Genomic DNA, 23217 nt, shown 5'->3' on the forward strand with positions numbered 1-23217 from the left:
AAAGAAACGGGGGCCGGTTGAGTGTGACTCGGCAGTGCCAGACGCCACAAGGACTTCTCCTGAACTTGTCAAAATCACAGACCAGGCTCATTTATCATTTCGCTCATAATGTTACTCCCGCAATCCAGACCTCTCATTAAGTTTCCATTATAAGGCCAAGTTGACTCTGAGTCTGTAAAATCCTCTCAGCATCACTCACTACTCTCCACTGACTCTTTAAAAACATGAAGAGGAAACTAACATATATTGCAATGTCACCATTTATTTCACTCCACTACAAAAGTATATAATTATTTGAACTATAATACAATCTCCACATATACATAATGTACAGTTTAAAGAGAAACAGAGGATATGATACAAGTAGTTTACAGTGTGCACTGTCCATTGGTATAAGACATATCAGACATATGAATATGCAGGTTCTCTGTTTTTGAAATGTTTTGTTGGTGCAAATTTTTTAAAATGTGATTTCTCATTAGGTTACAGTATATTTGATAGACTAAATATAATACTGATATGAAAATGGAGTAAAATTCAAAATGAGAGTACATTTTAACTGTTAAATCCTCATAGTGAACAGCTCCGCAAAAGAGCCATCAAATGAACATTGTGGGCCCCTCTTTTTTTTTTTTTTTTTAAAGATACAGCCGCATAATTTTGATTTTTTTTTTTTCTGTAGCACTTAATGCCTGTAAATGGTCTAAACAAACAAAATTTGCCAGTTAGAAACTCTAAATATCAATATAAATATCGGTCCACTGGCCCGGGAGACCATCTCTACTACTAGATTAACAGTTTTTAGCTTAGCACTTGGGCTGGGAGTTAAAAATTGATACAGCATGGCATCACAATATTTTTGCATGGCGATATTATATTGATTAGCAGATGCTAAGGTATAATTTTTTTATTATGTAAATGATAATTTTATAAATTAAATTGTTGGTAGCCTATTAGAATAATATAAATAGCTTTTTCAGTCCACTAGATATATTTTGCTGCGAAAAAGAAATATTGAAGTGGGATGGAAAGACTGAAACTTGTTGAAGTTTTCCTTTGTTTGCAGTTGAAACAGGGTATTATATTGCAACATATCGCAATATATGTTGTCAGAATACTCATGCATACACACACATCACAAGACATTTAAAATAAGTTATATTGTATCTTGACTTGATAGTATTGTGATAATATCATATCGCGGGGCCTCTGGTGATTCCCACCCCTAGTGCCACTTATCCCAATCGGTAACCTGGCAGGCAGTGGAAGTGCGGACTTGTGTTTGGGTAAAGACAAAAAAAAGTATATTTTGGAGGTTGTGAAAAAAGAGAGTCTAGCTATAGTGTGTAAGGAAAAAAAATAAACTAGTTTTGTACAACTGGGCATTATAAAACACATTATTGAAAATATGGATTACATTCATCAATCCAACCAGAATGTCCTAGCAAGTGTTTGTTTTTTAAATAATTTCCTATAAACACTGGCAGTAAAACTAACAGAGGTAGCAACTGCACATTTACAAGTAATAACAACAATGTAAAATCAGATTGGTACTGTTACCTAAGTATGATAACTGCATTTCCATTCAGAGTGAGATGGGCCACTATGCAAAGTAACATGTCTGACCAGTCTGCTCTTGTTTTGTATTATTATCATATTATTATTTGTATTTCATTCAAACGCGGATGACATTATTGGAAAGTTTTACGGAAAACTGGGACAGTGGTTACTTTCAGTCTCACATCTCTACCATCCATCCTAGTATTGCTTCATATTTTCATGCTATATCTGTAAAGCACATTTCTTTATGTCACAAAAGAAGCTAGCAAAAAAATTACAGCTTTGTTTTTTAAATTTATAAAGATTTAAAAGTTCATACAAGAAGTTGCCATCTGACCAATTTCTTTCTGCATCCTCCAAAAAAAGGAACAATTTGGTAAATCCTATGGTAGAAACAGAGCGTAGGGAGTGTGCAGCTGTGAAAACATATAGATCTAGTTTTTAGGGAGCGTAGCTTAACGGTTTAGAAGACAAAGAAAAGATGAGTATGACATGTATAAAAGGTCCCAGGACAAATTCAACCAGAACACTACAATTATGTAACATAGGACTCCCATATCATTTCTGCATGCAAAACCTAATTTTCACCCTGTGATCAGCCAGTTTAATGTGACAGAGAATATTGAATCACTGTTGTGTAGTTTTTCCAATAGCAGTACAGCAGTGCAAATATTTATAACAATCCTGCTTATTGTGCCAATCAAACTGCACGTTCTGTGTGTAGCAGTGCCTCAGTCCAAAGTCCTCACAGCTAGTTAAAATAAGACGTGAGGCAATGGCAACAAATTAAGTTTGAAATATTTACAGCTTCTGATGAACTCATCCAGCATTAGAAATAACTATCTAGTCCTGTCACCTGTGCACTGGCTCATTCCACAAAGGCACCATTACAGAAAAGGGCTAAACGATGGGGTAAGGTTACTGTGCAGAGCAGGAAGATATTTATTCATTTATTTATCCGTCAGTCACAGCAGATCTTAGTCAGACCTTCAGGCCATCAAATGTAGCTTTTATATAGCAATGCATGACTGATGGTGTCTGATATGTTTGGGTCTATCTCCTTGTCTGACAAAATCCCTAAAAGTGCAGTGTTTGGTCCCATTCCTCATCATCTCCAGAAAAAAATGGTCTTACCATTATTCTGAAGGAGACATTGTTCATCCCTAAATCTTCAGTGCATTTCCAGGAACGTTTTTTTTCTCTGTAGACTTTGTTTCTCACTTCAGGTTCTAGAGGAGAAATTGATTCCAGTCACCATCTTCTGGATCTTCTCTTCATTCTTCAGTATGTTGGACTTTACAGCGCAAATCTTGTCCTGCTGGTCCTTGATCAGCTGCTCCAGCTCTGCTAGTTCTGACTTGAGAGGCTCCACCGCCCTGTCTGTCGCTCTACAGCATATACAAGCATTCACACACACATGCACACAACATCCGAAAACACACAAGGGATGATTAATTGATAGCATGCCGTAATATACAAACAGGTTGAGGTATTGTCCATAGTGACCAGCAAATATAATAACGAGAGACATTGCTCAGAGTTGCGTATCACTGTCAAGAGGGGTTTCAAGAGGAGTTGTATGCCTCTGTAGGCCAATCAAGTTGCAGTTAACATCCATGTCTCACCAGATCATTTATTGCCATGATAGTTGACAGTCCTACAAATATGGACACTGCTGCATACATGATAAATATTCTGAAACCTGGATGCTTTAAACACATCTTTGACCGCACAGCACAGACGCTTCATTTAATCAGCAAGGTTTTAAAGTAAGTGTCACCAGTTCAGTATCTGACCAAATGTCACCACTTCTGCACTACCACCTTCATACAGGTAGTAGTGCATTTTGATAAATATTTGTACCTGACAGAATGACCCAATACACATTTTACTGCATTCATACAGAAGTACTCTATTCTGATAGATATCTGTACCTGACAGAATGACCTGTGCCACTTTAACAAAAAGTGCTCCATACTGATAGATATTGTACCTGATAGAAGCTGAGGAGATTCCCTCAAGGCCTTTTGAGATATCCCTCATAAGAATGACATGGACACAAAGTTACATTCACCTTGACTTTTGACCACCAAAATCGAATCATTTCATCTTTGAGTCCAAGTGGACGCTTGTGCCAAATTTAGAGATTTCCTCATGGTGTTCTTGAGACATCACAATTAGAAGAATGGGACAAACCGGGTGACAATGACAAAGACCTTTCACAACCAAAATCTATACAATTCATACTCGAGTCCAACTGGATGTTTGTGCCAAATTTGAAGATTTTCTGTCATGGCGTTCTTATTGAGATAGCCTGCTCACAAGAGTGGTACAGATGTAAGCAAGCAATGAATACCAAGTACTGGATTCAATAAATGAAACAGAGAGACAGCACCTTGCATGAGACAGTGATCTGTATTTCTGCAATGGAAATAAAATTTTATGTGTGTTGCAGATGTGCAGACCTCACCTCTGCTCCTGCAGCAAAGCCTGTGCGTGCTCTTTGTTCTCCCGCCGCCAGGTGTGCAGTTCAGCCTGCATGGCGTCCATGTCCTCCTGTATGTAGTCCATGATCTTACCCAAAGGCAGGGTGCTGCGGCACACCGTCTGGATGGACGAGCGGAGCCGCTCTATCTCCCGCGTCACGAGGTCCCGCTCTTTCTTACGTGCTGCTTCAGACACTATATTCTGTAAGTGGAGGTAGTGAATATAACGACTGAGTCAAATTGCAAAGAATATGAACATCACATAAAATTCGAGGAGCGTACATGTCGGTATTTGAGGAAGGAATAATTAAATTTCATAATCAGGTTTATCTACATCAAAATATTTTTTTCATTTCATCTGCATAATTTAAACTTAAAGCTGTGTGTACATAGTGTGTCCCTAGACCAAAACATAATAAACCCTCTTTAGGAATTCCACCTTTGCCAACAAAGTCTCAAATGCCCAGAACCAGAGCAAGGCTGCATTTAGTGGTTTAGGATTTCAAGGCTAAAAATGTTAGGCAGGATTTCTACCAACCTAGCTGTATATATAAAGATCAAACGTGCGGCTGAATTGTGTTGGCCAAAGTTGGGGGACTGGTTGATGAAGGCTTCCAGTGTATGGTGTGTGGTTGAGGGGAGGGGGTTCACCATATCCAAATTACACTCAGTCCCTCGATGGCGAAGAGGAGGGGAAGGTATCAGGGAAGGACCTCCCTTGGCAGGGAGCAAATCCAAGGATGTTTGCTCAGCTGGGCTTCGCAAGGCCTCTGAGTGTGTGTGTGTGTGTGTGTGTGTGTGTGTGTGTGTGTGTGTGTGTGGGTGTGTGTGTGTGTGTGTGTGTGTGTGTGTGAGGCTAAAGCACTCAGTATTGCAATCCTAAAGCCACACACACACACACACACACACCAAGCATACAGTGGACACACAGCCCCTCGGCACTCTGGGTCTTTAAGTCGTGTTTATTTTAGTAACAGGCTGTGGCAGTGGGGTTATTTTACTACAGTATTGAGTAACAACTACTACACTTATGCCTCCTTTCAAGTTCAACTCTTGGCCCAACTTATATTATTTGGCTTCACAGATGGGAGCACCTGCCTTCATGAGGCAGCAGACGTATTTGCGATAGTGTGTAAACTAAATGACAGCTTCCTCTTCAAAACACACAATCTGTCACATATTGCTTGGCATAGCCGGCACACGTAGCGTTTGCCTTATCAAGCCGCCTCTTAAAACAAACCAAACAGCTCAGTAATTACAATCTGAAAAGGCAGCTTGACTAGACAAGACCACACTGCAGGAATGACATCAAACGTCACTGTTTGCCATCATGTCTTTACAGGAAGCACGTACAAATTTCTGACAACCTCACTCTTTGTTACCTATTTGTGGTGGCTCGAGAGTGTGAGGGTTGAAACACCTCGGCCCAGCAGTCCCCTGACAAGGTGGGTGGCTTTCCACTGGGCGCTGTGAACCATGCAGCTAGACAAACACTCTACGGCTCATTCGGCCTGCCTGGCTGCGGTTTGGTCTGCGCGGCCCAGACAGGACCCATGGCTTCGTTCTATTTGCCGTCCCCTTGCTACTTCGCCCCCCTCCCCAACCCCCTTCTCTTTCTCTGTTGGAAAATAAAAAACTTGGCGTGAAAACATGACCCCTGGTTCGTGTGCACTCTGTCCATGTGGATATAAATCACAGCTTTATGGAGGTCTCTGTCGGGGTCTACGAGACCTGTGTGCTCCTAGTTTTCCTTTTTCTCACCCAGATCACAGAACAATATTTAGATGTGGTGACCGCAGAGGAGTAGGAGGTGAGAGAGAAGGAAGGGGTGGAGACAGGGAAGGTTTTCCCATTATCTCAGATGGTGATGAAAGCCTCAGGCAATGGGGAAGACACAGTCTCTGGATGGCGTTAGAAAGGGCAGGTGGACTAAGGGGAGGTAGTTGGCTCTGAAGTGTTTTAAATAGTGCAGTCTCTTAGACTGAGACATCTCTACCTTGTGGAAATTGTCTTTTAAATTAGCATTACATTGTTGGATGGAGTTGAAATCTTTCATTTTAACTGTAAACTCTCGACTTAAGTCTCCATCAAAACAGTGCCAGCAGAATTAAATTACTATAGCCTTAGCATAACACTGCAATGTGAAATTTACATCACGTGCATTTCAGCCTTTAGCCATATCAGCCTAATTAGCCAATGCGTGCAAATATGTGATTTATGGAGTGCTTATAGGGATTTTCTGAGGCAAGAGGAAGACATTCTTCAGTCTCCTTTGACAAGAAAAACTGCGTGCATGGGTAGAACCTGTCAGCAGTGGAGCAACCTCCAGGGTATCATTAACTAGGAAAGCAATCATTTAGAAGCTGGTTGACAACAAGAGATTGGCTTCCATCATAAGCAGAGGAGCTTCGTCATTCATTAATCTGCTTCACTTTGGTCAAAACAGGATGATGAGAGAAAAATGTGCAAACCCTTTCATAAGAGCTGGTTTGCCCACAATCAAGTTCAGTCAGTTTAAACTCAGTTGATAATGGGTACAGTATGTTGTGGCACAGTAAGCTGCTAAAGTCGTCTCTAGGAAATCATTTGAACACCTCTTTCCAGGGTTTCCAAACATTTTCATCGACAAAATTTCGAGACTTTTCCATGACTTTTCAAAGACCCATAATATTATTTTTCTTGTCCCAAATGCCCATAACCGTAATTTCAATTAGCTGGCACACATGGGAGAGACAATACACAGGGAGAAAATGAAGAAACATACGTGATTGTAAACAAACATCACACATCAACGCATATAAGAACTAAGTTATGTGAACCACTTAAGAAAATAAATTTGCCATTATTACATTACATTAAAGATTATCTATGGAAGATCACTGTAAAATTTTCATTTCACACAACAAAATCTCATGACTTTTTCAAAACTTTCAATGATTTTCCATGACTTTCCAAGGCCTGCAAAATGTGATTGTGAAATTCCATGACCTTTCCAGATTTTCCAAATCTGTGGGAACCCATGTCTTTTTTTTACAACAAACAAATAAGAAACTAAAATTCAATTAAACTAAAACTAATTCAGTATCTGGACAAATTTCTCTTTCTCTCTACATGCTACCACTTCATTATTTTGTCCTATTAGGCAATTGTGTGAAGTGACATAATTAGGATATGAATTTTTGACTTATGGTCAAAACCATTTTTTGTAAGGTCACAGTGGCCTTGCCCTTTGATCACCAAATTCTTATTAGTTCGTTGTTAAGTCTAAGTGAACACTGGTGTCGAATTTGATAAATTCTCTCAAGGGTTTGTTAAGATACCATTTTTAGGAGAATGAAACAGGTACAAGGTCACAGTGACCTTAACCTTTGACCACCAAAATCTAATCAGTTCATCTTTGAGTCCAAGTGGACATTTGTGCCAAATTTGAATGGATTCCCTCAAGGAATTCTTAAGATATCGCAAGAATGAGACAGATAAAGTCACAGTGACCATATATACAAACCCTTACCCTTTCATGATATATGAAATTATGGCCAAAAACATTTCTTGTGAGGTCATGGTAAACTTGAATTTTGACCTATTAAATTCTAATCAACTCATTATTAAGTCCAAGTGGACGTTTGTGCCAAATTGATTAAATTCTCTCGAGGTGTTCTAGAGATACTGTATCTTGTTCACAAGAATGAGACAAATACATTGTGACAGTGACCTTGACCTTTGATCAACAAATTCTACCTAAGTTCATCAGGAACTCCTGAGACATCTCATTCGTGAGAATGGGATGGACGGACAACCCGAAAACATAATACCTCCAGCCAAGGCAGAGTCATAAAAAAGGAATTGTTAAAGGACAAATGGATGATTTAAGACCACATGCAACAACTTTAGTGTTTTTGGAAACAGTCCTATTGGCTACTGGTGACCATCTGAAGATACTGATGTGCATCCTAATGGTTTGAGCACACTGTGTTCCTGTAGAAGACCTGAGAGGTGAGCCAGGGAGCGAAGCATAGAATGAGAATTGGCTCTGCCTGTTGTTTATAGGCTTCCTAACCAATTTTTTTTTCATAGAAGGCCATTCACAAGTCTAGCTAGATCATAAAAATAGCTTGGAGTCAGTGAGGTGAGGAGAAAAGCTTACGGCCACTGACGTTACAGGATGTTGTTGCAGGGTCACTGTAGCCCCTTGGGAAGACAACTGAGATCACGACCCTGGGCTACGGGGCGAACTGAGACGAAACTTCCAACGGGACTGCTGCAGTGACTGACAATGGAAACTGTATTTAAAAAAGGTGGCTGATCATTTAAACATTCTCATGGAGAGAAGAAGCTGTTTTGAAGGGTTGGATGATACGACTTCTGATCATGCCAGTGCTGTCGAAGTTTAGGCCTTCAGGTAGGTACTCCTCAAAAACCTGACCAAATTCCTCCCAACAAGTCAATATGACCTCTACAAAAGTAATATGACTAATGGAATGCCACAGGGCCATTTCCTTGTGTTTCCACAAAAAACGCTGGATGTTTATAAAGACACAGAGGTCTGCAGAGAGGAGTATTTATTTTCTTGACAATTCTGCAGAGAGTATTCTGGCCCTTCTCCTCCGTGACTCTCACTCAACAGCCATCCATTTGTATGCCACAGGGTTTATTTATACATCACAAACCTTCATCAAGGCTAATTTGATGGGGGTAAAGAAACGGGGGGAAAGAGTACACAAAAAATTCTTATGAAAACGCAGCTGCTGCAAGGGGCAGATTCTGTCTAAATAAAAAGAGAACTATCTTGGAATAATATACAATACTGCCGAGGGGTCATAAGGAAGGGCATCCCCATAAATATACAGCAAATTCTTAAGTCACACACACTGTGGCGGGACATGGCAAAATACAATCATTTGACTGTTTTGGAATTCCCTTTATTTACATCAGAACAGCAATGGGGCAGCTCGGCACTGGCATTAACAATAGCAAAATTAAATTCAAAAATGACTAAGAACATAAATAACAATGCGGGTAATATCACATAGACTGGATTTTCATAAAATATACAAAATGGCCCAAGATTTTTTAGCTAAACGTGATCTTAAATCAGAGTTTGTGACTCATTCAGATGCAGCGTTTTGATGAACATTGGCATTTAAGAATAGCAGGGGCTGAAATTTCAAACCCGTCATACCACATAGAATGAGGAAGCTGAATATTTACATTTTTGTCCCTGCGTGTTTTAGCGTGATTACTAAAAAAAAAGGACCCCATTAAGCTGACCTCTCCACCCTTTCATGTCAGGAAGGAAGTCATTATAGTTCTTTATACAGCTGACGAGGCAAGGCCAATAATCATGGAGAGGACTGAACAGCTCTTATGTGCAGACATACCTGTTAAAAGCTGCCGGTGCAGACCATACAGGATGCTCCGAAATGGAGGTTCGGAACCCCTGAAAACTGAGGAGGCTCCATTAAGAAAATTAGGATAAACTCTACAAGGCTATGCTCATGTTACAAAAAGAGCACTGCAATTTCGGATGTTTCGTCTCTGTTTTTGGTTTGCATTTTTTTGAGGTGGGTAAAAATATGTAGAAACGCCACCTTACACATGCATAGTTGGTTAAATGCTGTCCCTACAAACTCCTGTCAAGTTATTTCAGTTTACTTGGTGACTAAGCTGAGACAACTTCAGGTGTGAATTACGAGGGCCGACGTCTGAGGCCGCAGTTAGGAGGGGATAGATCGGGGGCCTTTATGCATGAGTGACTGTCCAAAACAGTGCATCCATCAGAGTCAGGGTGGTCAGCAAGGGGAGCGTATGCTTCACTGAAGAGGACCACCCAAAGCAGACAGTGTACGCCACCTCACACCATGGACTACAGACCAAACTGTAAGCTTCACACTGATTCACACTCCAAATAATGATGAAAGACAGCTCTCTCTTTCTGGCTGATAAAAAAGCTGACAGAGGGGGAATGCATAAGTAACGGCAATAATGTGTCACCTTGAAGAAAGCCGCTTTATCGTGTCTTATATAAAGTCTAATTCAAAGAGAAGATGAGAAGAAAGAAGAGAAGTGCATTGGAGTTTTAATAGATTTGTAGAAAAAGACTGCAGTGTTAACAAACCTCAGACTGGTTGTGCATTGTCTGTTTTCTGGAATAACACTGTGTGAACAATCAGAACAAGATTGCTCTACAAGATAGTCCCTATGATGGCAGATAACCTCAAACAGAACAGAAAAGTCTGTAATCAAAATAAAATAAGCATACCTAAGATATTGAGCAACCCCAGAAAACAAGCTCAATTTTCTCCAGACATCTTGATGTGTGTATCAATTGTGTGTGGTCTGTTAGAGGCAGAACCTCTGGTTATTAGCCCCTCAGCCTCACTGAAGGGGAACATTTTTGTGGTTACAAGGCGGTGCAATTACACCTCTCCACTCCATTTGTTTATATCTTTCTTTTGATAATAACCAGTGTTGCACTGGGCCTTTCACTGCAGTTGAGAAATTTGCCCCGGAGAGCAAACCTTCCAGGAAGCATGGCCAAACTGATGGAGAGGTTTAACATGAGCTCTGACGAGTACAAGCAGACAGACAAATACTAGGCTGTTGCTGCACTCTAGTGGAGAAATAAAAGAACTACCACTATTAGTGTACATACCTGTTCTTTAGATTTGGGGGAGGATGGGGACAATTCATAGTCTTTCTTGGTCTCAAGGATCTTTTTCACAAGGCCACCTATAATGAGAGAAACAATGAGGTAGTAAAAGATCTGCTTCCTGCAGGCAACAGGTATGTTAAAGGCACACTTAACTCCACAAATGACCATTTGTACATCAGTTATTCACCCCTTGTTACAATGAATTCGTAAAGAGAACTTTGGGGTTTTTTTGCATGCCTCCATGGAGAATGAAGAATCCAAAAATAAAGAAAAGTCTAGATGAATTGAAGTCATAGGGGGCTGCATTTAAAACTATATCAAAACATTTGTTTACAAACTCACACAACTCCTGCAGCATAACCCAATTTTTATTCATCCAGTCATATGCTCGATACTTTCCAAACAGACAGCCCTTTTCGACAGGGAACTGAACAAAAAGTTAACTTATCTACAGTCTTTTCAAAACTAGACTCCATTGACAAAAACAGTAATTTGACCTCCGTCAGCATGGGAGCTGCAGGTCTACCGCTGCTTGTTAGTTTGTGTTATTGTGTGAATTTGTTGAATCCAAACTAACCCTTTAAAACACCCCTAACACAATAAACTAAATGATCAAGACAGTAGTAGACCAGCAACTCCTGTGTTCAGAAAGGTAAAATTAGTGTTTTTGTCGATGGATTTTGGCTTTTAAGAGAGCGTAGTTGCACTTTCAGTTCAGTTCCCTGTCTGGGAGGTACTGAGCACATAAATGAATAAATGAGACTTGGATTATACTAAACAAATAGTGTCAGAGTTTTCCATCAGTTGTTTTGATATAGATTTACAATTACAACTGCCATTTATTGAGACTTCTCCAATTTTTTATTCTTTGCTCACTGGAGGTGTGCAAGAAAAACCATTTTCCCAAATTCAATCGAACGTGGGGGATTCATTAATATAAAAATGGTAATTTGAGGGTAATGTATTCTTCTAATTAAACATGAAGAAAATCAGGAGCATTATTTCTCCTTCCAAAATGAGAAATAAGGAAGATCTAATGAGAGAGAAAAAAACACAACAAATGTGTCTATGTACCATGTTTGTCTTCGTTGTTGAGATCTTGTGACGGCACCTGTGATTAAAAAAAAAAACAGTACTTAACTATGCAGTGTTTTTCCATTTGAACACCTCATTGTTAAAGTCACTTACTACCTCCATCTCAGGAGCATCTGAGGGGGGAGGGACCGCCTCCTCCACGAGAAATTGCTCATCTTCATCCTCCTCGTCCTCAGATAGTCTCTTTCCATCCATGATGACTGGAGCTGAGGGCTTGGCACTGGACAGCCTGGAAGACGGACAAGAGATTGACTCATTTCTGACTGAAAAATTAGATAACTTATAAGGTGCGACACATGCCATCACGCTTTTATCTAATGCAACTGTTGACTGGTCTGACTTGTTCCACAGACTTAATAATTACACAGCTACAGACACTATCTTCATTTACTTTGTTTACTTGCATTTTATTGACTATTGTAAGTAGTGATTTTTTCCCACTGGCAGGGATGAGACTTGTGTGCACACTAACAGCCACAATACACGGGGCACAGCTGCTGCGCCACACATCTGCAGGAGCATGCCCGCACCAGAGCGCATTCATTTTAATCAATTGAAGCTGCTACACTAACCATGGAAGACACGCTTGACCCCGTGGACACCACGCTGCTCAATGTTAATTTTATGCAGATGGTCTATTTTTTTTCTCCATGCACAGCTCTGCTGTCTTCCAACAGGTGAAAATTGCATAGAACTCAGTAAAAATTAGTACAAGCTATTTAAAAATAATAAAAATAAAATTCCTCATTGTACCGGAGGACATGCAATGCAGCAGAGCAATGTTGTGTTTTAACATTTCCAATAAATGTAGAATAGGTTTCCAAAACCTGCACAACTAAATGCATAATCATTAGTTAAAACTCAATGCACACACAATGAAGGTGGCATCAACCACACGTTGCAAAGACATTGTCTGCATAGCACAAACAAAAACACGCTCTGCTCTGCCTAAGTGATGTCCCTGCCCCAAGCATTTTTGGCTACCAAAATTTATACACATAGAGAAGAAGGAGGATTCTCTCAGGCCACTATAAATCACATCAATGACACTGAATATGTGGTGAGGTCACCTCTCAGCTGGGGTCATGTCAGAATAACTTTCTTGTTTCTTGACTCTGGGAGGTGCTGGGCGAGCACTGCTGGGCCGTGGTATTCGCCTGTTGCTGCTAGATTGAAAGGAACACACACAGTACTGAAGTAAGCTGCTGAACTTACCATTTTGGAGCTAAAATACTTGCATTCATACAAGTAATTATTATTTTGTTTCACAAGCCAAGTTTTTGTTTCCTTGACATCTTTTACATGCCAAATCCTCTGTTAACATCTCTCTGTGATTTGCCAAATGTCTACTTTGTGACAGCATCCAGATCGCAGGATGATAATTGTTGATTGGAACAACAAACATGGAACAGAACATTTGTAATTATTCAAATGAAAAGGCAAAAATTCAACTGTGTAATCTGCTGAGGCTGATCTTGAATCGGGCCTGGGAACAAACACAGGTTTCAAAAACAAAACTTACCTAGATTTTAAATAAATAAAGCAGTGCAATAACATTCTTGATACACTCATAATTCTCACATAACTTTTTATTTGTTTACTGTTTATGATTTTTGCAAGTAAAATGTAATGTTTAGCTGGTGTTTTGCAAAATGAGTCAAGGTTCAGAGTTGACTGTACAGACCTGGAGGCCATGTCAGATGGCGCCGAGGAGCCTGCAGTGTCTCCATTTTCCAGCGGGGCAGGTCTCTGAGCCAACAGAGCATCTCCGTCTGTGAAAGTACAGCAATGACTTGTTGTTAGCTCAGTTTATCAAGGATAAGGCATGTCATTGATGGATTCTGACAAGTAAGCAGTACACACCTTTATAATAAGTACATACCGGTGTCCTCCTTTCAGCTATATGATTCCACTCTGACAAAGTTAGTTTTTAAACAATGTAACACAAATAAATCCAGCCATGTGCGTTCAGCCGGAGCCTCCTTGCATTTACTTCTAACCCATGCTGACTGTTAAGTGCTCCTTCTAAAATTCGACAAATTCCTTCATGTACTTTTAAAAATTACCAGGATACTTAGGACTTAAGGCGAAGACAGAAATAGATTTTATCCTTTTGGACTTAAATTTTTCTATAATGTTAAACTTTTTCTTTAGTTCTGCTAATATCTTTTATCTTTTCCCCATTACTTCTACAGTATCTAATTGCATTCACCTGCTTGTAAAAGGAGAGGGGATGTCTTTTGTTTTACATTTCCTGAGATTTTAACCTTTATTCCTTCTGCGCTGAGGTTTTTTGGAAGATTTTCCTTATCTTCTAGAAGAGTTTTGGCAGGGTCAGGAATCGTTGCCACTGGAAGCCTTTGAAGGCCTTGACAGTCATTGTAACCGATGTTGGCCTTTCAAAAATAAACTTGACTGACTTGCTAAGATACTTTAACAATGAATTTCATTGCCCTTAATCGCTGAGTGTGTCGCTGAGTCGCTCCCAACCCAAAGGGAAAATCTGACATGTTTGGGAAGACAATTATTTGCTGTTCTTGAGTCAGATCAGAAGATCAGTAGTTTCATGTCTTGTGCTTTCAGTACGGAGGCATAAGTTGCTCCATACTCTTTCTCCATTATAGAAACCTACCACTGCAATTCTCTAAATGCATTTTAGATCAAGTGCTTCAACTCTCCTGTTATGCTGACACAATTTCACCATGGAAAATTCTTGTGTGAATCTAACAACCTTTATACTCTATTTTTGCATGCAACTGAACAAGAGAGATGAGATGGAGAACACTTACCTCCCTCACTGTCAGATTCATCTGTTGGAGAACAGAAAACGACAAGCATTATTTCCCTTCTAATACAGCTATTAAAATCATTATGGAGCAATGTAGCACACATGTATTAAGTATGAAAAACAAATGAACAAGTGGGCTGTGTATCTTTGTAATATTTTTAGGAAAATGTTTTTGGAAAACTTTTTTTTAATGTCATTTCAATGAATCTTTTGTTTCTGCCAACAGTAATCCTGATGAGTCACTGCTACCTCCCACCAAGGGAAACTAGTCAGTGATTTTATTAGACGTGTGCAGATAGAAAGCCGTCAACTATAAAACCATCCTGGACATACTAAAAAGCCCTTCTGTCAATGATTAAAGTGCATTTATTTTAGACATCTGTATTAACTATGTAAGATATGCCTCATTGGTGTAGGTGATTAAAATAGCATGCTGGAGAACAAAGACTTACCCTGACCTCCAATTTTGGGTCTCCGCCTCTGCCCTTTGGCAGATGAAGGCCGAGGTATTCTAGCTGGACTATCAGGCTGTGAGAGGAGCAAAGACAAAAAGGAGACACGATTTTAGAACAGTCAGTCAGTCATTTTCTGTAACCGCTTGTCCTCGTAAGGGTCGCGGGGGGGGGCTGGAGCCAATCCCAGCTGTCATCGGGCAGAAGGCGGGGTACACCCTGGACAGTTCGCCAGACTATCGCAGGGCCGACACATATAGACGAACAACCATACACACCCACAGTCACACCTAAGAGCAATTTAGAGTCATCAATTAACCTGAGCTGCATGTCTTTGGACTGTGGGAGGAAGCCGGAGACCCCGGAGAGAACCCACGCGGACACAGGGAGAACATGCAAACTCCGCACAGAAGGGCCCCCAACCGGGATTTGAACCAGGGACCCTCTTGCTGTGAGGCAACAGTGCTAACCACAAAGAAGCCCTGTCATGCATCTTTCTAAATTGTGCTTAACATTCATCATAGTTTATTATTTTCTCTGGTAAGCGTGAGGTACACTGGTACAGTGCTCTGATGCACAAATAAACATTAAAAATTCTAAACATAAACATAAAAATTATCCTTTAAACCAGGCATGTCAAACTGGTCCACAGGGGGGCCGGTGTGGCTGCAGGTTTTTGTGCCAACCAACCAAGAGCACACAGTTTGACCAATCAACTGTCTGAAGACGGAGATCAGTTGATTAAATGAGTCAAGTCTGGTGTGCTGCTACTTGGTTGGAAACAAAACCTGCAGCCACACCGGCCCCCCTGTGGACCAGTTTGACATGCCTGCTTTAAACTATGCATTCAGAGACACTGCATCTTGCAAAATACTGACAATAAAAGTTATAAAGCAAGAAGAAGGAAGTGGGGTTGTAGGTTCAACATACAGCACTGTAACGGATTATATTAGGTAGCAAACAGGTAACAAAAGCTGCATCGAAACAGAAAAAAATGGGGAATACTCTCTTAAAGGGACAGAGGCATTCGAAAAGACAGCGAAAAGGCCCAAGAGACTGAGGGGACAGTTTTCTATTTTATTTTATTTTATTTTGTAAAATGAAAAAAAAAACAAAAAAACATTCAGAAACAGCTTTGGATGCAGGGATTTGTTTCTTAATGTATTGCAGAGCTATTTAATGGCCTTGCATATTTATTTGGATTGATTTAAATAACTTTTAGAAGAAAGATCATACTACAATACAAAAACATGGGAATTTAATGAGGAGAGGTAAGAATCCTCTTTAAAATAGCAACAAAGCAAAGCTGATAATGGAGGAAACTGTGAATCAGTTCATACCTGGTTCTCAACTGCTTCTGCAGGCTGCACGGGCAAAGAACACAGTATTACATCATGCACTAAACAAATAATCACATTTATAAATTGTCGAGATAATTATATACTGCACTCCAAATTAGCGCGAAATAAAGTAGTCTGCCACCTCAAGCCCATTGCATTAGCCACTACATTCTAAGACTAAAATGCAGTATGCTGTAGCTCTAATTTGCTACTGATTGATTCTACAGGGTTCAATACCTCATCTTCATCTGGTTTTGATTCCTTGCAAGAATAAAAAGCACACAAAATAGATAATACACTAGATTTTTTTTTTTTTACAAGGTGCAAAACATATCAAGTTTAACCTAGCACATAAAATCTGTGACCAACTCTATATTTCTGTAGCTGGACGTGGCCACACCAATATTAAAGATGAGAAAATCAAACGGTCCCTCTGCAAGACATTATATCTTGTGATAGAGCTTACCGCTGGCACAGGTTTGGCTGTTTTGCTCGGCTCAGGGCTGGGTTTCTGCTCTGGTTCCTCTGACACTCTGACCTGTGCGCAAACCGAAAAAACACAACTTAAATAACTGCATTTGTTGCTAATATTTAAGCTTTAAGTGGTGTTAATGGGCATACCTTTCTATTGCTGCTCTCCCCACTTTTTTTCCTCTCTTCCCCCTCTTTGTGTCGCTCTCTGTCTTTCTCCCGCTCTTTGTCTCTGTCTCTTCGTTTTTCTTTGTCTCTTTCCCGGTCTCTGTGAGAATCCTTATCTCTCGTCTTTTCTCTGCCTTTGTCTCTCTCCTTGTCTTTTTCCCTTTCTCGATCCCTCTCTTTGTCTTTCTCCTTGTCCCTGTCTTTGACTCTTCCTTTGTCTTTGTCCTTGTCTCGCTCCTGGTCGCGGCTCTTGTCTTTGTCTCTGTCTTTGGCGTGCTGCTCCTGTTCGCTGCGGTGGTGTTTATCAGAGCGCTCCCTGTCCCGGTGGTGCTCCTTCTCCCCATCTCTGCGTCTGCTCTCCTGCTCTTTGGGCTGGTCTGGGTCCTTCTGGTCTCGGCTCCCACTGCGCTCAGTAATCTTTTTCTTCTCCTGGAGTAGTTTGTGTCAACACAGAGGGTGAGGATTTAATGGCAGCCAAGGACACATACTGGAGAACTAAGTATTTTATCAGCTCTAGCTAAATGTTAACACAAATGTTGACATTAGATTTAAAGCCCCCCTCGAGCCAGTCTTACCTCTTATCTAACAGTTAACATTCTTTAGAATAGTAACGAAACTGAAACTTCTATATCTTGGAAAACAACAATATGGCACGTAATAATAATTATTAACTCTATTTTTAGGCCACAAATGAAAAAAGAATTAGCACAACACGCCGACTCTCTCTCTCTCTCGCTCTCTTCTTTACCGCCTCCACCTGCTGCAGCCGTCAGTTGTCATGGTGGCCAGGTGCCGTTTGGCTGCTGCTGCACCGGGGATGGAGTGCATCTCAGGACAGGTAGATATGCTGGTGAGGTCAGCTGTTTGCAATGGAGTTAATAGGAGGTTTTGGAAGTTCACTGTCTACCAAAATTGTCTGCTCTCGCCTCATCTCATGCAACTGATGCTTTTCTAACAGGACTTTTTGACTTTTTAACTGAAAGTTGTGCACTTTCCAGCAACTACACGTCTTAGAGGCCAGTGCTAGTGGACAGTGCATTGTTTTAAAACCTCCCAAAACTGCATTAAAGACTGTGGACCTCTGCAACATGTCTATCCATCCTGCGGTGCCTGAGGCCAAGAGATGAAGAGAACAAGTAGGAGAGACAGTCGGTGTATTGTGCTATTTCTGCCAGTAGGATATGGTGTAATTCACTGTGTTGATAGCACGCGTTCATCTTACATAGGCTACAAATGCAATTAGGAAAATAAACGAGACATTAAACTGAGGTGAAAGAAACTAAAAAATGAAATGAAGACCTCAGGTGGCAAATACAAAATGTTAAGGCTAAGCTAACTAAATATCTAAGTTAGCTAACGTTACTAAAACTGACAAACAGATCAACTAACAGACAGAAAAACGGACACAACTACACAGGGAGATACAACTAAGGCCATAATATTACAACTCTGGTTGAATACAAGATAAATCAGCTCAAAACGATGTTTATGAAGTTAGTGACAATGTATCTGCAGAAGCATGTAAGATAACATGTGACTGGCAGACTCTACAATAGTCATATGTCTCCTTCCCCTTTTAACAACCTTCTTCATTATTTGTCAAAAAAAATTAACACGCCACCTCTCTCTCTCACTTGCTCTCTTCTTTACTCGACATGATTCAGAAAAATATGCAATATCATAAAAAGGCCAAATACACCAGAGGGGAGGCTTCAATACCAAATGCAGGTTGGATCAGTGTGTATGTCCATGTTTTGCGTGGTCTGAGGACTCTGACCTCTCTATCCAGATGACGTTCACGTCCCTCCCTGTTTTCCTTGTCCTGGGATCTGGAGGTGCTGGCCTTGGTCTTTATGTCCACCTTTTCTCCTGCAAGCACTCGTTTCACTGCATCATCACTGGACATCTGTAAATCAAGTGCAGGAGAATCATTCAGTTTAATAAAGCAATAATATCAATGAGTAATGATAATTAGTGTTTGAGCATTTAACAAGGATGGTGGCATTTTTTCTAATATTGGACTGATGAGCAAGCATGTAGCATATCTGACCAGCTGCCCTGTCTGGCTGACTTAGCTTTTACTTTTACTTCATTGAATGCATCTTAGCTGAAACTTGAAATACTCAGAAATATCTCCTACACAAGTGTAACCAGATGTCTTCAAAGCAGCAAAAGTAAAATGTTGCATAAGATCTGAGAGGAATACATACATTGTACATGACATGAAATCAAAATACTGTGTAAAGAACAACTATCCCTAAGGCACCAGCCTGTCTGTTTACACTCCATCTCCAGGGTTCAATTAAAATCCTTCAAAGTTTCTCCCCGAGGTAGCAAGACAATTTCCCCAAGAGTGCAATATTTTGATGTGAAAAATAACACACACTGAATATTCTTTTTATGTACTGCCATAACTGTATTGTTTCTCCAGAACAACACAGACAATATGATCAATGAATGAACTGGAGATATTGGAGAATTAGAAAGTGTGTGTGCATTTCCAATTTCCCTTTCTCAGTATGTGTTTGTGTAAGCTCCAAAGAACACAGACCTTGTTGATGCAGCACTTGGCAATGGCCTGCAGCAGCTCGTTGGTTTTCTCGGGCTCATGGCCGGCCACAATGCGTGCTGGCTTTGCCGCCAGGGGCTCCCCGCTCACCAGCATCACGACATCTATTGCTTTCTGGAGGAAAACTATCTTAGAGTCCTTATCCTAGGAAGAGAAAAGAGAGGCTATGAGGAACGGGAGAGATGTGGGATGGGGGGTGGGTGGGATGTGGTTATGAAAGAAAATGACAAATTCTACATCGTGTGCATAGTCTTGCATAGTTGACTCTGATTCCTCTCTTTTCTTGACCAGGCTATTCAAATAAACACATTACATTTTACTTTGCAATGTGTACAATTTGAAAATAATGTGCTACACATAATGTAGAAGTCTGAAAAATCTGATTTTATGGTGTAATGGTTAGCTTTCTGAACATAAAATCTAGCAATTCGGGGACAAATCCTGAATCTGGAAGGGCCACTGAGTAACATTCTGGTTTGTGAGGCAGCGGGAAAGAGGAAATGGAGAACCCTTAAGTTATAACAAGGACAAAATGAAGATCAAAAAAGTATCCTTCCCTTCTTTGATTTGATGATTGCATTTATGTACGCATGTAAATAAGATGGACCCTGTTCCAGACAAATGACCCAGCTAATCAGTGCTTCTGGTCTATCAGCCTGCTGCATCTGACAAGTCTGCCAGCTGTGTAACATAAGGACCTGAAGCTAATAGGAATGAGTACACAGTGTTATCCTGGTTGACCCGGCTAAACCAGGATAAAAGTGAAGTATTAGTTAAAGCTTCTTAGAAAGAGAAATTTGACACAGAATTGAATTCTCTGGGATTTAACCCCAGCCGACAAACATGAAACTTTGGTGTTATCTTTGATCTAGCTGGTCATGATGTTGCTATGCATGCATAACATTTTAAAGAGTACTAAATAGTCTGTCAACAAAGTACTTGTTTAAATATGTTTATTGTATGAAGAGGGAGCATCCCTCTGGTCCTCTGGCACCAGCATTTAAGTTTTTCTGAAGAACAGGAAAAAACGTTGTGGAGGGGGATTGTCCACATTCTTGCTGACCTTCTGGAGAAGATGGAAATTATAAATACAACAACCACATACTGACATTATTAAATTAGAGTTACACGCCTGCTGTAAGGCATCTAGTGTCTAACCTTTATCATGACCTAGCATCTTTCTATCCAGTATCGATGTGGGGTCAACTCTCAAACAGCAGACTTGAGTTCTGACACCTTGGCAGGCCCTCTTTGTCATGTCCTGCCAGATCCTCTCACTCAGTAAGTCACACAGACAGCGTGTAGAGTTACCCCCACACAGACGCCCTCAGACTGTCCCATGTAACGCACACGTGACCTCATACAAAAATAAGGCTGCTGCTTAGGATATAAATACATATTCTGTTACATTAACAGAGACACGTTAACATGAGGGGAGCACTGTCAATCGATGGATGGTGATATCAGTTTTGTGCAGCGGCAGGCCAGAGGTTACAGAGTGTGATCAACTTACCTTAACATTATCTGACTTCATTTCATTTTCTCCATAAAGGCCTTTCAAAAACCCTGTGGTTCTGATGATCTGAAAGTGGTGAGAAATAAAGGTTACACGCTAATTTGCTGGATAATATGCAATTTAAGCTCTCTCCTACTACCTAAACCATAATTAGGTTCTTTTATGAAAGTATCAGCTTTAAAGCAGCTCATCAGATGAAGGGAGTCACACATGCCGACACACTTGCTTTTAATCAAATATACATGAACCCACAGTGAAATATTAGACTACGCAACATGTGGAGACTGAGAAGGAGATCTCAAATCTGTTAAGAAAAGTGAAACAGATTTCACTCTGCTTGACACCTTGTTTCAAAGGATTCTGTTCTGTGAAAAAAACATGTTAGTAATGACAACAAAGGACGCTGTATGTGAGAATAAGTCATTTCTTAAAATAAAGATCCAAGTAAATTTTGTTAAAACATGAAATATTTCCATTGACGAATGGTATTAACCGATTAAAAAGCTCAGAACCAGTTATTATTATTTATTTGATGTAGCACTTACAATTTTGGTACCACATATATTTAATCTATGTTAACTCACCTAATATACTACCCAGATTTTTTGTCTTTGTAAATTGGTGATTATTTGAACTTCAAGTTTGCAGTCAATATCTGGTGACTGTTCAGGTACCAAAGCTGACCAAGTGATGATGTGTTGCCATTGCCAAATAAAATAACAACACAAGTTTTCGTTTTAACCTTCTTTGGGAACAAGATTGCAGATGCTTCTTTTTGTCAACAATCTACATTATATTTAAAAGTAACAAAAAAATCTAACTAAGTGTATGTATGTTCAACATCTTCTGTTAGTATATAATTCTGAATGGCAGCTTTCCTCTTTATAAACTCCTCCAGTCCACAAGTGGTACATTACCTCTATGCTATACAGCAAGTAGATGAAAACAAATACTTGATTAGTAGCTGGCCCCAGTGTGTACCTAAACAGAGATTAACAGTTGCTGTGGCTTTCTGAACAGATACAAACTGCCAAGTACTTAGACATTACAGACAGTACACAATTGACTGTGGAGTACATCACTAAGCCTCTCAGCCCTTCCAAAAAGTACTCAAGGCTTCATGTGTATCTGTAACATGGTCACATGTGGGTGCCTCCACTTTGCAATTAGCTTATAGAAACACACTCTTTGAACGGTGATTAACCGTAGCACAACTTAACACTTAGTTATCTCAACTTATCGAACAGTCCAGCTGCAATAAGCTGCTCAGCATCCGTGATCCCAACATGACGGATTCGAAGAACCAGACAAATTTAACCAACTTAGTGCTTACAATCGTCTCACTCCATTTAGCTGCAGTGGATAAAACTGGTTTGTTGATCCCTGCGTGTGCTCAGATCGTGCCTAGCAACAAGGCGACGCCGTAGACACGACTAGCTAGCTTATTAGCTAACAACTATATTAACTCACTAGAAAACCCAATATTGAATTGCTAGTGAATGTTAGCAGCTCTTTATTTGGCTGCTGGTCGACGTGAATGGTTGAAGTGCTTGGCGAACCTTATTTGTGCAACGTCAGACAGATTGATGGCTTGAGAAAAGCTGCAGAAACACTAAGAAGTTAACGTCAGCTAACTTACTCGGTTAGCATAGTTCATGCTAACATTGGTACATTGGCGAGCTAACTGGCAAGCTTTTCTATGTTTTTAGGTTACATAGGTCCACAGTGCGTCAACATATGCAGGTAAAGGTGGTTCGTGGAGTTAGCAAAGCAAACGCCAGCTTGCTAACGTTATCATATCGTTAGCATAGCAGCCTCACCTCACTGAAGATATCATGAAGGTATCGAAACGGCGGCTTGCTTAGCAATTTCTCCGTCAGAGGTGGTTTCTTTATCACTTTTCCCAGCGTGTCCTGGGTCTTTTTCACCACTGCACCATTCATGGCAGCGGTCGAAAATACAGCTAAGACGTTTGAATGCGGATGAGACGGCAAAAAACTAATATGGAGTAAAAACAACTTGGTGGCTCTGTCGCCCGGTTGCTATGTCAATATACTGCTATCCCACAGTGCATCATTCATGAAGACTGCGCCTGCGCAGAGGGTTGCGGTTGCTAAGCG

At 40.3% G+C, this 23217-nt stretch overlaps 1 protein-coding gene across 8 annotated transcripts; it reads right to left on the reverse strand.

Moving 5' to 3' along the window:
- Positions 1 to 242: 242 nt before the first annotated feature.
- Positions 243 to 23179, reverse strand: ift54 (intraflagellar transport 54). Of its 8 annotated transcripts, none has more exons than XM_088083010.1 (17): positions 22918 to 23179; positions 21095 to 21163; positions 19564 to 19725; positions 18790 to 18918; positions 16995 to 17441; positions 16840 to 16911; positions 16611 to 16634; positions 16374 to 16397; positions 15040 to 15109; positions 14583 to 14603; positions 13478 to 13565; positions 12864 to 12956; positions 11890 to 12022; positions 11773 to 11809; positions 10699 to 10775; positions 4031 to 4248; positions 243 to 2948 (listed from the first exon to the last, which is right to left on the reverse strand). In XM_088083010.1, exons 1-17 carry the CDS (start codon positions 23038 to 23040, stop codon positions 2783 to 2785), a joined length of 1953 nt encoding a protein of 650 aa, XP_087939136.1. In that variant the 5' UTR covers positions 23041 to 23179; the 3' UTR covers positions 243 to 2782. The 8 variants fall into 8 exon arrangements, with proteins under 8 accessions (XP_087939136.1, XP_087939135.1, XP_087939134.1 ...); XM_088083009.1 differs by having other exon boundaries at positions 12864 to 12959; positions 22918 to 23178; XM_088083008.1 differs by having other exon boundaries at positions 15034 to 15109; positions 22918 to 23178.
- Positions 23180 to 23217: the final 38 nt, after the last annotated feature.

The sequence above is a fragment of the Plectropomus leopardus genome, chromosome 10 (assembly GCF_026936395.1).
Source record: "Plectropomus leopardus strain MGB_pleo_1.0 chromosome 10, ASM2693639v1, whole genome shotgun sequence".
In the NCBI taxonomy this organism is placed as follows: Eukaryota; Metazoa; Chordata; class Actinopteri; order Perciformes; family Serranidae; genus Plectropomus; species Plectropomus leopardus.

Excerpts from the sequence above, each read along its gene's own strand:
- ift54 (XM_088083007.1), bottom strand. The coding sequence starts at position 23,040 with ATGAATGGTGCAGTGGTGAAAAAGACCCAGGACACGCTGGGAAAAGTG. Across the intron at positions 17,442-18,789 it reads AACGTCATCTGGATAGAGAG|GAGAAGAAAAAGATTACTGA; the intron begins GTCAGAGTCCTC and ends AAACTACTCCAG. Across the intron at positions 16,912-16,994 it reads GGGAGAGCAGCAATAGAAAG|GTCAGAGTGTCAGAGGAACC; the intron begins GTATGCCCATTA and ends GTTTGCGCACAG.